This window comes from Macrobrachium rosenbergii, chromosome 6, assembly GCF_040412425.1.
Source record: "Macrobrachium rosenbergii isolate ZJJX-2024 chromosome 6, ASM4041242v1, whole genome shotgun sequence".
In the NCBI taxonomy this organism is placed as follows: Eukaryota; Metazoa; Arthropoda; class Malacostraca; order Decapoda; family Palaemonidae; genus Macrobrachium; species Macrobrachium rosenbergii.
Genome location: NC_089746.1, coordinates 11,175,233 through 11,189,916, shown reverse-complemented (window position 1 = coordinate 11,189,916; position 14,684 = coordinate 11,175,233). Strand labels below are relative to the sequence as shown.

The 14,684-nt window shown below is 35.9% G+C and overlaps 1 protein-coding gene across 4 annotated transcripts in view; it reads right to left on the bottom strand.

Moving 5' to 3' along the window:
• trio (trio Rho guanine nucleotide exchange factor) overlaps positions 1 to 13,346 on the bottom strand; it is a 1,217,727-nt gene extending 1,204,381 nt beyond the window's left edge. For 2 of the 4 annotated variants that reach the window (XM_067104902.1, XM_067104910.1), the window contains exon 1: positions 13,176 to 13,346. In XM_067104902.1, coding sequence (XP_066961003.1) covers positions 13,176 to 13,233 — 58 coding nt within the window. In that variant the 5' untranslated portion in view covers positions 13,234 to 13,346. The remainder of the gene's footprint in view (positions 1 to 13,175) is intronic. The other 2 variants (XM_067104903.1, XM_067104904.1) reach the window with 1 other exon arrangement.
• Between the last annotated feature and the right edge of the window lie 1,338 nt (positions 13,347 to 14,684).

Sequence of the window (14,684 nt, the reverse complement as noted above, 5' to 3'; positions counted from 1 at the left end):
TTCCCCCTGGTTTTTAAATCTTTAATGAAAAGAAGTCCAACTTTTGAAAACTATAACTGAGAGAAGGACGCATGTCGTTAGTATTTTGTTAACTATCTGTAACAGTCATATAATAATTAATTATCTGTAAGTTAATAAAAAAAGGAAAAATAAAACATTTAAAGATTTTTCAATCATCCTGATAACTAGGTTTAGGCTATCAAGAGTAGTATCAAAGATATGAAAGTTAACTCGCGGGTTTCTATAAAGTTTATACACAAGAACACACACACACATATAAATATATAAGTACATATATATACATAATACACATATACATACGTTAATAAAATAAATAAATAAATATATATATATATATATATATATATATATATATATATATATATATATATATATATAGACTACTCCATAAAAAGGTTTTTATCAAAGTTTAAACTCCCCTGTCGAACACAAGGGAAGAAATATCATCAAACAAGGAAGCTGTGACCGATTGACACATGTCAAATGGTTTTCGAATGGGCTTTTTCCCACGAGGTGCCAAAAGGAGAATCTCGACAAGATGCATTTAAAAATACCAACTAAATTTACATTAGAAACCCTACAAGGAGAGAGAGAGAGAGAGAGAGAGAGAGAGAGAGAGAGAGAGAGAGAGAGAGAGAGAGAGAATGTTTTTGTTGGAACATTTACTTGGGGCTTAATCTCCTTTACAGATAATTTTCGAAGAATGTTCAGTCTCTTTTTACTTAAAAAAAAACTCTAAGAGAGAGAGAGAGAGAGAGAGAGAGAGAGAGAGAGAGAGAGAGAGAGAGAGAATTTGTTTTTGTTGGAAAATTTACTTAAGGCATCATCTCCTTTACCGACAATCTGCGAAGAATGTTCAGTCTCCTTACTGGAAAAAAAGCACGCGCGCACACACACACACACACACAGAGAGAGAGAGAGAGAGAGAGAGAGAGAGAGAGAGAGAGAGAGAGAGAGAGAGAGAAATTTTCTTTTACTGGAACATTTACAGATGATTTGCAAAGAATGTTCACTCTTCTTACTTGAAAAATAGAGCACACACACACACAGAGAGAGAGAGAGAGAGAGAGAGAGAGAGAGAGAGAGAGAGAGAGACCTCACTTACAACCCAATCCCCGTCTCCTCCCTTCTCACAGCTGCAGTAAGAAGATAGAAACTTTCGGAAGCCACTCAGAAGTTGTGAGGAGAGGCGGCCTATGTATACAATAGGGACAAACGACGTCTCGTCAGCTGGTAACCTTCGGTAATATTAAATTTATCCTGCGAAATGGAGGGCAGGGCAATCACGCAGGGCACAAACAACAAGTAAACCATGCGCCGAAGGTTCTTCAGCGTAATCGAGTTTTCTGTATAGCGTATACTGTAATCAAGGCCACCGAAAACAGATCTATCTTTCGGTATTCTTGGTATAACGTTGTATGAGCCGCGGCCCATGAAACCTTCAGCCACGGCTCTGTTTTGGCCTGTTCTACAGCGTTGCCAGCCGCACGATCATGGCTAACTTTAACCTTAAATAAAAAATAAAAACTACTGAGGCTAGAGGGCTACGATTTGGTATGTTTGATGATTGGAGGGTGGATGATCAACATAACAATTTGCAGCCCACTAGCCTCAGTAGTTTTTACAGTCTGAGGGCGGACAGAAAAAGTGTGGGTGGACAGACAAAGCCATCTCAACAGTTTTGTTTTACAGAAAACCCAAACTGAGTTATTCTGATTTTCAAACGACTACAATTTAGTCGTCCAGGTTACACACAATAACTTCCAAAGCAAGTTTGTAATCCATCATTTACCTAAAAATATCTGAATTACTTGCTCTCTAATGTGCCAGCACTTAAGCAAAAGACCATCATCATATTTCTTAATGAAATTATGAAATAGTTAAGTAGCCGTAATTATGGATTGTATAATTATATAAATGAAACTCTGCCAATGAAAAAAAAAAAATCCTGAAAGTCACAGTAGTCATTCCTCGTCTTAACAGAAGGTGAACGAAAAGTCATTAGAAAATTTATGAAACTGCAACACCCAAAAATCATTTAAATCTGTATACATACATATATATATATATATATATATATATATATATATATATATATATATATATATATATATATATATATATATATATATATATATATATATATATATATATATACTGTATATTATATAGGCTATATGTGTACACACACACACACACACTCACATATACACACACACATATATATATATATATATATATATATATATATATATATATATATATATATATACTGTATATGCACATCTACTCTCTCAATCAACCACATTACCCCAAGAATCAGCAAAGAACGAAGTCTCCCCAGAGACAAGAGGGCAAAAGATCATCAACCTGAGAGTTGGTTGGATTAGTACCATCAGGAAAAGCCAAGAGTCACTGAGCCCACCTCAGACGAGGTCGCCGCATGAGCAACGGCATATAACCAAAGCAAAACCTCTTTCAAGAGAGACCTCAGCTAAGCATACTGAGGAGGAGGAGGAGGAGGAGGAGGAGGAGGAGGAGGAAAATGATGATGATGAGGAGGAGGAGGAGGTCTCGGCCAACCAGCTTTGAACTTCATTTCAATCCAATTAGGAGATCAAACCTGGCCTCACAAAAGATGTGCCGCTCACCCCCATTATCATTCAAGAGATCGATGTTAATTAAATTGTATTGTTTCGGTGAGGCCTCAGCAGATTCGACTGGAAGGGGTGGGGGGGGGCGGAAGGGGTATCGTTCGTCCATTCATTTCGTCATTCATATGGCTATTCATCGGCATGTCAATGGCGATACCCGATTTGAAAAGTACATACACGATGGGCAGGGTTTTCTTTTTTTTTTTTGCCAACAGTGACGTCATGAAATTCACTCCTTCATGGTACAAAATCTAACTTGACTAATTATCACCGTATTGTTTTCCCACTGCCCTTTCAATTCGCGCACTGGCAAACATACTCTATTTCTACCCAATCACCGTCGAACGCGTCAAGGGTAAAACAAATACTTCTTGGGAATCCCCTACCTAGCAATAGTGCCTCTCTACTAATCATTCACATAAATCCTCTTGTTGATAACGGTACTATAACGAACACAGCCATTTACTCAATCGTTAAGACACTGCGGTACGTGTGAGTTTCATTATGACATCAGAATTACAGTCACCGCAAACAAACTCCGGACACCCCCTTTAAATGAACAGAAATCAAAACAATGTTATAAAAACGGAAAATAACAGGCAAAGTTTCTGTTTCGTTACCTTTTATTCAATATTTTGACATTTCTCCATTATTTTCAAGGAAGAGAAATAACAAAATATTAAATTCAGTCACCTTAAATTTATTTATATATCTTTGTTTAAAACTGACACTCGCATATAAGCGTCTGTGTGAGTTTGTGCACGAGAGAGAGAGAGAGAGAGAGAGAGAGAGAGAGAGAGAGAGAGAGAGAGAGAGAGAGAGAGAGAGAGGTTCTAATATTCACATACTCATTTTTCTTAAACAGAGCTTACAAAATTATTGGAGATTAGCATTCAAGATAGGAGAGTGTGACACGCTGCTCCGTGTGGGATTATTAGATATTCACACGATCTGGCCTGATTATTCAGCTCAGGAACTGCTTTCTTTAACTAAGCTTTAGGAATATTTCGTTTTACAAATGTATATGTATTCAATTTGTTACACACACATATATATATATATATATATATATATATATATATATATATATATATATAGAGAGAGAGAGAGAGAGAGAGAGAGAGAGAGAGAGAGAGAGAGAGAGAGAGAGAGAGAGAGAGAGAGAGAGAGAGAGAGAGGAGAATTCATCTTGAAACAATTGGAAATTTCAACCTCTAAAGAGCACATGAATGTACCGATGATTCACACATTCCTAGAAGTAACAGCAATCAGACCTAACAGGAACTGAACATGTGCATAAGAACCTACAGTCCACCTAAATCAAATATCACGGGGATGTCAAAAAATCGGCAGTAAAATAATGTCTTTCAAATATATATATATATATATATATATATATATATATATATATATATATATATATATATATATATATATATATATATATATATATATATATATATATATATATATATATATATATATATAACGAGCAAAATGGAAATCACAATGTTTACATAAAACGAGTCTATTAACGCTCAGTCCAATCTCACTGTCATTATACGTTCCAGTAATTTCAACTAACCAAAGTGGTTAGAGTTCACGTAGGCTAAGTTCTTTCAACTAACCAAAGTGGTTAGAGTTCAAGTAAGTTCACCTAACCGTTCGAGCAATAATCTATGCAGACATGAATTCTTGCGTTCAAGAGACGGATGCTGGAACTCGCAAGTTACCATCAGACATAGCATTCCATCGAATGGTTCCTTGTAATAAAAACCACCTACGAATATTCTGGAATAAAATGCTCATTTTCGACAACTTCACTTCGAACCTCCTTCATAAAAAAGATAAACAAAAACCAACTCATCTCTTTTTTCCCCCCTCTTACACAAACCATTAGGTGTTGTAATTACACCCATTCAATCTAAGTGGGGCTACACAGCTTCACATTAAATTTTCCCACGTCTCAGGAGAAAACGCGCTTTGCAATTAAACTGTTACCACTATAACCAGCCTCCCCTCAACCCCCTACCCCTCACTCTGCCCTCTTCTCTCCCCTTAATCATCTTCGCAGGTTATCTCACTTCTTAGTACTTTTGGTCTTCTTCCTCTGATTCTCTCTACTCTGACTTTCATTTATATCCTTCTTCTCATAACTACGACTTTCATCTTCATGTCTTGTCTTCTTTCACTATTCCTGTCTACCATTTGACTTTCATTTATTACGTCTCTCTACTCATGACTTTCATCTCAGTGTTTTACGTCATCTCTAGTTAAAGAGATTTCATTTCTAGACTGATTACACAAACCACAACTCTGCTATTTTTGTATATCCTTTTGTTCTGCACTCCGTTTCCTTTGCAAGCCAACCACTCCATCCCGAATAAAAAATTCTCCCTCGGCAATTTTTCATGCGGGTTTGTTCGGTCATTCACAATGATCTATCCTCTTACAACTACTTTTTACTGAGCATCGACTTATTTTAGTGATTTCCCATATCAACAAAATCCGAGATGAAAAGTTTCTCTAATTTCGAGAATTAATGTGACCTCATTCCTTATTGTTCCTAAAACAAAAGCATTAGAAACAACTTCCTCTTGACAAATATATTATTAACTGAGGCAAGCCTAAAACTTGTAAAACTTTTATCAGTAACATTTACGCCACAAGACATAAATCCGCTAACAAAACAGTGACTAAAAATGACTCGCTGCAAAGCCAAGTTGTTCGAAAATCGATGCCCTTCGTGATTTGCGAAGGCAAAGAACGTCTTTGAATTCGAGTGGCTTCAGGAAGCCCATTACGCTGAAGGATGACCAAAGGGCTGGATAACGAGAGCTTCGAGAAAAAAAAAAAAAAAAAAAACTTTGAGAACCTGTTCCCGACCTTGAAATAAACCTTTGTGACAACTACTCATCCGGAGAGAACTTGAACTTCAGTGACGAGTAAAATTTCTAAAGCTGTCCATAATAAAATATCGAACTGAAAATAGAATTTAGGCCAACGACCAAGCATTGAGACCAATGAGGTCATTCAGTGCTGAAACGGATATTGACAGTAAAAGGTTTGAAAGGTGTAACAGGAGGAACACCTCGCAGATGCACTGTGAATTAGTTGTTAGGAGAGGGTGGAAAATAAGATGGGAGAAAAAGAATATGAAAGGAGGTACTGTAAAAGGAACGAAAGGGATTGCAGCAAGGGGCCGAAGGCACACTGCAAAGAACCTCAAGTAATGCCTACAGTACACCGCATGAGGTGCACTGACGGCACTAACTCCCTACGAGGGTAAAAAAAAATATCGTCGTGAAGTACACGTACGCGATGGTAAGCGTTATTTAAGGTCCCTAAAATAGACAATTTCCTGTTTCACTTTCAGTAAATTTCCGGATACAGAAGAATTATGGCTGAGAGCCTCTAACCGCCGCCCGCCCCCTCCAAAAACAACCTTAAGAAGGGACAGCACACCCGAAGCCCAGACTTGCCGATCTGATATCAATTTATTGCACTTTTAGTTTTCGGTAAAACAAAACTAATGTGCCGGCTTTGTCTGTCCATCCGCACTTTTTTCTGTCCTCCCTCAGATCTTAAAACTATAGAGGCTACACGGCTGCAAATGGCATGTTGGTCATCCTCCTTCCAGTGATCAAACATACCAAATTGGAGCCCGCTAGCCTCAGTAGTTTTTATTTTATTTAAGGTTAAACTTAGCCGTAATCGTGCATCTGGTAACGATATAGGACAGGCCACCACCGGCCCGTGGTTAAAGTATCATGGGCATCGGCTCATACCGAATTATACCTAGACCGACGAAAGATAAGTCTATTTTCGGTGGCCTTGATTTTATGCTGTACAGAAAAATCGATTGCGCCTAAGAAACTTCGGCGCATTTTTTACGTGTTTATTTTGGATGATGGTGTACAAAATGAATCCCCCTATGAGAAAAAAAAAAAAAAATGACGGAAATTGGGTGTGTAAACGAACTTCCCCAAAAGTTCAACCGCCACCTGAAGTATTAATTTAAAAGAGGCCTCTTCCATATTTCTTGCTCTTACTCAGAGCTTTCTCAAACGGACGTGAAAAGTAGAGAGTAAATGACGAATCATTTCGTCAAGCAAACACAGCCTTGTCAAAAGGTTTACAAGCATTAATTACATTATTCTGTAAATGACTCCAGACATCTTGACACAATTTAACTTCCTTTTTAACCGTCAAAGTTACAAGCATTAATCAAACCCTGTAATTCTACTTATGCAACACCTGCTTGATAACAGAGAGTATCAAACACATAGCACAGAACATCAACACAAAAGAACTGTCTACAGCTTTTTTATATTCCCCAGAAACTAGAATGTCTGGCTTCATTCTGATCACAATACGAAAAACTTACTGAAATATGACACCTCGCCACAACCGTATCACCACACAAAGGATTCAACAGCTAATTTACGAGAGTTCCTCCATTCAACATCTGCCTTTCCTGCTTATAACCCAGCACTTTTGAATCGCAGGGGTAGTGAATGTGAATGAATAATGGGCGAGATGATTTCTATCATGGCGATTCATAAAATCTCAATGGATGTACACCTATAGGTGAGTACCTAGAGAGGTTAATTTTTTTCATATAAGGCCACCTACACAAATTCACCCTTTTGTTTGAAGATATTCTGCTCTCTCTCTCTCTCTCTCTCTCTCTCTCTCTCTCTCTCTCTCTCTCTCTCTCTCTCTCTCTCTCTCTCTCTCTCTCTCTCACAAACACACACGTGAAAGCATGCTCCCAAAGCTCCATATATATAAATTTAAAACATTTCTCTGTATGTCGCAAACGAACTAAGGGATTGAGAAGTCGCAAATGAATGAAAGCGATAATATGCTCGTAATATCTGACAAATAAAATCACGTACCAAAAAACTAATACACACTTCTAAATACCGTGTGAATACAAATCTGAATATACAACAGGCATTACAACTGCAAATTAAATAACACGCGGGTCAGAAGTTGGATCGCAAACTTAGGCATAAATTCGCTACAGCGCTGCTCGTTTGATTAGCAAAGTTAACAAGGGTACCAGATAAGTTCCCCATATGGTATGATAAAACACAACACTTAGGAATAGCCATGGCAATACCATCACAGAAAATGAGGATCAAATTCTAATGGAGTTATTTAAAACACGTATGGAAATTCATACGAAATACCCCCGAGTGCCGAATGATTTTATTCAACGCAAAACAGTTTATGATTAAATTATTATTATTATTATTATTATTATTATTATTATTATTATTATTCTTCAGAAGATGAATCCTATTTATATGGAACCAGCCCACAGGGACACTGACTTGAGACTGAAGCTTCCTAAGAATATGGTGTTCATTTGAAAGAAATAACAGGTCATAGGAAATAAAGATAGAAGGGATCACTTATTAGAAAATAATAAAACAAAATAACAAATTAATAAATAGATAGACAAAAATGTAAGTTAATCATAAAATACAAGGAGAATCGCTTAAGGACAGTAAAAATAACTTATTGAATAATTCCCATGACATACTACGGCAAAACACGTACGCAAAAGGAACCTCAAAAACATAAATCTAGGAAACAGGATATATCACAACATTAAAAAAAAATCAATCCACGCAATACGTAAAATGGGTAAAAAAAATCCTCATTCTACTCAACAATGCGTAAAATGGGTAAAAAAAAAAAATCCTCATTCTACTCGAAAACGGTTCCCTCATTTATTCATGAAAAAATCGTGGCAGGCAGACAGGCAAGCAGGCAGGCAGGCAGGAGAGGCAGAAGCAAGTGAGGCACCAGAAGCAGTGCCTTCATCAGCATCCCATTCCTATCACGAGCAACAATCGACCAAGGGAAGCCGGGGCGCGCCACAAGCATGAGAGGCAGCGTCACAGACACACAAACACACACATACAAACACACACTCTCTCTCTCTCTCACACACACACACACACACACACACACACACACAAGAGAATGACTGGCAGCGTGGGACGGTTTCAATAATGACTCCCGTTCGTTCGTTCACATCCCAGCCCAACAAATGCCAAATTACACAAGGGATCGTTGGCGTAACTGCGGGCTGCTGTGTTAGTGGTACGGAAAATTTCGACTGTCCACATTGGCCAAATGTTCCCCAGCCCACCGCCCCCGAACATCCCCCCCACAAAATGTGATTTCAAAGAACCACTTAACGCCGCGTTAAATGCACAAGAAAATAACCGCCGATATCTAAGTGGCAAAACGAGTATTTCCACCCTGTCAGTCATCTGTCAAACTTCATTACTGCTTTCGCAGACAAATGATGCATAGGCTGTATCACTATTGTTCTGTTCTAATGAGAAAATGAGGTTAGTTTGAGAAACTCCCACATTATTAGTCCGAAAGCAATAAAAAAAAATCTTTTACGGAAGTTGGGTCCGTTTATGAGATAGCTACTGAATTTTGCTAGTGATATATTTAATATATTTTACATCTTTTTTTGATAATTATGTTCATTCACAGTTTTGTCCCAAACTAAAAATAGCATAACAATTATAAAACCAAAAGTCACAATCAATCAGTTATCCTATAAACAAACATACCAACTGATACTTATCAAAGAACAATAATCCTATTTAGCGATATAGTACAATACCTGCTAATTCGAAACATAAAAAGCTTGATGCCTTCAACATTAAAAATGTATAATTTAGAGACCATTGCACGACATTAATTTATCGAAGTTAAAGCACTGAAGATATCAACGGTATTTACGTAATCTCCCTCCCGTTTTACAAGCAAAATATGGCACAGAAAAGGACATGTCGTGTCATTTCCCAACCAACTTTTGCTAAAGCACTTTCATCGGAATAAATGCGGCTCCCATAAATTTTCATTTCCTCAAATAGGAGCGCGGGGAAGCCGAGGGTAGGGTAGGGGATAAGGGGAGGAGTGGGGGGGAGGAGGAGGAGGAGGCAACTCTCCATGAAGGGGGAAGTGGAAGCAACCTTCCTTCGGGCTGCAATGGTTCCTGAGATAGATGATTTTTATTATCATTTCTTTTTCACCACAACTTTTTTTTTATTTCAGGGAGAAAAATTTACCAAGTCATAACTTACTGAGCAATCAGTTATGACACTATGGTTGTTTTTCCTCAAAAAAAAAAAAAATTAATCGTTTCATCATCGCTCATACACTAATTTTCAAGTGACTTGAAAAAGCAAATTAATAAACAAATAAACAAAACCAAGCAAGACTGGCAAAGTGACAAGCAATATTTTGAAAAAAAAAAGAAAAGTTTCTTCCTTTCTAGACACATTCTTTATATACATATATATATATATATATATATATATATATATATATATATATATATATATATATATATATATATATATATATATATATATATATATATATATATATATATATATAATAAATGAGGAACCACAATGGAATGGAGAAAACATTCACACCACCACCAGCTTCATATACTTTTACATAAGCATTCAGCCACTTACATCTATTTTCCATACACTCTTGAGCTTCCTAGATACTAAGGCATTGTATTCTATCAGAGATGTATCATAAAGAAAGAAATAAAAACTGAAATATATTGAGCTGAAAACATTTTCAGGCTAATTCATTTTCTGCTTTTTTCATAACCTGCATAGTAAAATTCATAAATTAACAACAATAATTTACATGGTTTCATGCAAAACAAGAACTGAAAATAACGACACTAAACAATAATTCATTAAGCATCTGTTACAAAAAAGGCATACTATTAGATCAAGAATCACTGAACTGAACAAATCTTCAAGCTGCACCACAATGGTTATTCGATCAGAGCCCTACAGATTACATTGGGTTACTAAGCAAATCTGACTGCTGTACTTTTAGGACAAAAATATCTAGAGATATTTAAGAATTTCCTCCATGATTACACTTACAGAAGAGAGAGAGAGAGAGAGAGAGAGAGAGAGAGAGAGAGAGAGAGAGAGAGAGAGAGAGAGAGAGAGAGATATATCATCTTGTACCATAACTTTCTCATGGGCAAACCCAATTAAGCATTTCTATTTACAGAACTTAAGACAAATGGACAAACAGCCAACACCCTAGTTAATATATATATATATATATATATATATATATATATATATATATATATATATATATATATATATATATATATATATATATATATATATATATATATATATAATGCCTCTACTTAGCCTTCAGCTATTATATTTTATCTAATTTTTTGTTGCCATGTTTCTGTTACAAATTGTTTTAATTTTTCAGTTACACTGCTATATATACCAATGCTGGTATTTATTTCTAATCTTTTTCTTTACAACTGTGTTTTAAAGAAATTACAGCAATGTATAATAGTTGGTAAGACATTTCCAATTTCATTTAGAGATTCTTTTTGTTCACAGTTATTGGTAAGTTTGTTAACTAAAATATTGAAACTTATCTAAAATAAGTTTGCTACCTTCAACTGGCTAGTTTAAACATTTTTTAATGTCACTCTATAAGGCATAGGTTAGGGGTGAGGGTTTAGTGAACTGTATGCCCCCCACTAGCCCTAAGAAAATTTTGCATGTGGTAATGTTAGGAACAATCCATTCAAGAGAGCTCTTCACACTTCACCAATTTTCAATATGGAATTTTATATTTTTAAGATGCTATTTAAGTTTGATTCCAAGCCTAGAGTGCTGTGTTCTAGCACAAGCATTCTAAGGAGTCATGACCTAAGCTAGTAGCCTTTATTTATTCTGGTTAGGAAATTTTTGAGAAACCAAGAAAAAAGAGATTTAAAAAATAACTATCTCATAATGAGGAATGCATGACGACTTTCTTATTACATGTTTATGGTAAGTCAACAAAAAAACGTTGTTACCATATATGACACTAGTGGGCTAAAAACATGGGGAAATGTGCTAACATCAAAATGAAGTATGTCTATAATTCTCCAGTACCTAAAAAGATTTAAAATAATGTAATCTAAATTACAGATAACAGCTCAAAGGGCAGGACATGGAATATCTTATTGAATATATATTTTGGTTGGTTTGGCCTTGTTTTCTCTGTAACAGAGCCTACCTGGGACCCTTCGGAATTCACCATCACTGAATCTTTGAATGGACACTGAGCTCACATCAAGCTTTATTCACAAGACTAAGCCTGCATGGTACAACTACTTCCACTGCATTCATTTACATTCCACCACTTAGCTGCATTTTTCACAAAAACATTGTCTGCAATCGCTCCAACAACCTGACACTGAAGAGCAGGCTACAATACCCTATGTTAACAGCTCTTTACCAGACATTTCCTCCTTGAAAACATAAGTTGGCCAGTAAATATTTACACAGTTTCCATTCATTCTAAAAGGAGGGGGACTGGCACTTTATTAAATATGATCATAAGGGTATATATGACTCTTTATTGGGGAAGGGGGGTTCACCTTTGCTAGACAGGGGGAAGTTGTAATAGTTCAACCCAGCATTTACAATACAGCTGAATATCAAGTATCAGACTAATTTCTTAAAACTATCATACAAACCATATTTCACTAGTTTTAAATTGGACACTAAAACTGAAAACTTTTGAAAATCATTTCATTAAAATGAATAAACTTAGCTGTTTCTTGGCTTCAGGGACCAAACACCTGTACTGCTGTCATAACAACCAATCGCAACCCTGACTAAACAATGTTTCATAATGAAATGTACAGTAAGTGCTATGATGCCACCACATAACATGAAAGAAATACAACATACATTAGATAAAGAAATATATATTGTATATATTGTATATATATTATTTATTATATATACACTGTATGTGTATATATTATAGGCTATACACAAACACACACACACACACACACATATATATATATATATATATATATATATATATATATATATATATATATATATATATATATGAATGCACTACTTGGCCAAAGCCTACATAACCTAGGCTTTGCTATACCCAATCATGAGGAATCTGTTAAAAGTCAGGGTGATATTCAAAAGGTACAAGCCTACAACATTCATCATAACATTAACATTCTTCCCCTGTCTAATGTATCAACAAGACTGAAAGGATACGTGCAAAACAGAACAGCATTTACACGTGGCCTCGTGTAGCCTGGGCCATGGCTGTCAGTACACTACTGTAGGGCCATTGAACTGGCTTCCCGTGAGACAGGCGAGACTGCATAACGTAAAACTACTACCAAGGTTAAACCGTAAACAAACAAAATCCTTCATGCTTATTATCCGCTCCTGTAACAGCATAACACATAAAAATTATGTATCCTTGCATCTCAAAATGATAATTCTTTAAAGGAAGACAACCCTTACATGGCTTGTAATTTGAGCTATTCCCCAAAACATAACAAAAACTACTCGAGACCTCTCCCCGACACAAAAGGCGCGGAACCTCTGCTCATACCCGCTTATCTACAACACTCACCAGTTTTAAACACCTCTGGGGTGTCTGGGTCCGAGGAATCGTCGCTAAAATGCTCCATGTTGAAGCGTTTCTGTATTTGTTAGCTTTAAACCGAACGAACGTTACATGGTTACACCCCGATTCGATCACTGACAAAACAAAACGCCATGACAGATGCCGATTGGGTAACACATCTTTAGAATTTTATTTTATTTTCCTTGTGATTTTTGCTGTTGTAATTATTGAATTTTCGCTGAATATTTTACTTATCAATAGTATACTTCTTCGTAAGGATTATACAAAAGGTATGTATTTTCTACAAATTTATTTGTTAACACAAGTAAGAAATGGAAAAATAATCCAGCAATTTCAATTTTCCGTGTGATTATCCAGTATTATATCAAATTTATTTTGGAAATAAAAAATATAATTTACTTAACTAAATTTTCCAAATTATGGAAAACCAAGTAATTGTTTACCTAAAATTGAAAGATGACGTACCACCTCAGTACTCCATTGTGTTTATTTTGAATGTTGCAAGATACCCATGAAAGGATCACTGCTTTTACTTTTGGTAGTGATTCTCTCTCTCTCTCTCTCTCTCTCTCTCTCTCTCTCTCTCTCTCTCTCTCTCTCTCTATATATATATATATATATATATATATATATATATATATATATATATATTATATATATTTGTATATTTTAGTATTTGTCTTTTCACGAATAAAACTTTTTGACAATATTACACGGAATAAAGTTTACGATTCAAACATTTAATGCCATTACACCCTCATTGAGTGGTCAGAGGTCACTATACTGTTTTGTCAATTAATGAAACCTTCACATCCGGTATAGAAAGAATGGAGTTATTCCTTTTGAAACTATCTTGCTCACTAATCCGCCATTTTACCCAATGAATTCTTCATAAGACGCTTGCTACATCTAAGAAGCGTAGCATAAAGCATTTCTATGATTCATGCATTTATGGACCATGATCAGATTGCAATATGCATTATATGGCAATCCCTTGACAACTGACAGCCATTCAGGATAAAAGGCTCGTTTCAGAAGTACTGGAAAAGCCAGAATTTTATTATACCCAGCACGTTTGATCCTGAAAAAGAAATAGAGCAAGTCATACTTTAAAGACGCATTTTAATGAATAATGAGATCACGAATAAAATGATAAACAGACCATTTCTCTTGCAGGATATCCTCATTGAACAATGGTTTTAGCGATCAAACTTGCCCTAACCATACAGATCAGTTTTGACGCAGGATGCTCAGGTTACATCTGACAAATGAATGGGAATTCACGCACGGTTACATTACATGAAACAGGATGATAGACTTTTATTCCTTTGGCCCCAGTGCCCGTGGATGTGCCAACATTAATGATGATAAAAAATGAGATGACACACTTCAGGATGTAGAAAGGTTAAAGTCTAAACCATAAGTCTGAGAAGAAACAAAAGTTCCTTGTAATATCTAACAATGACAAAGTTCTCAAAATTATTCTGAAAGTTA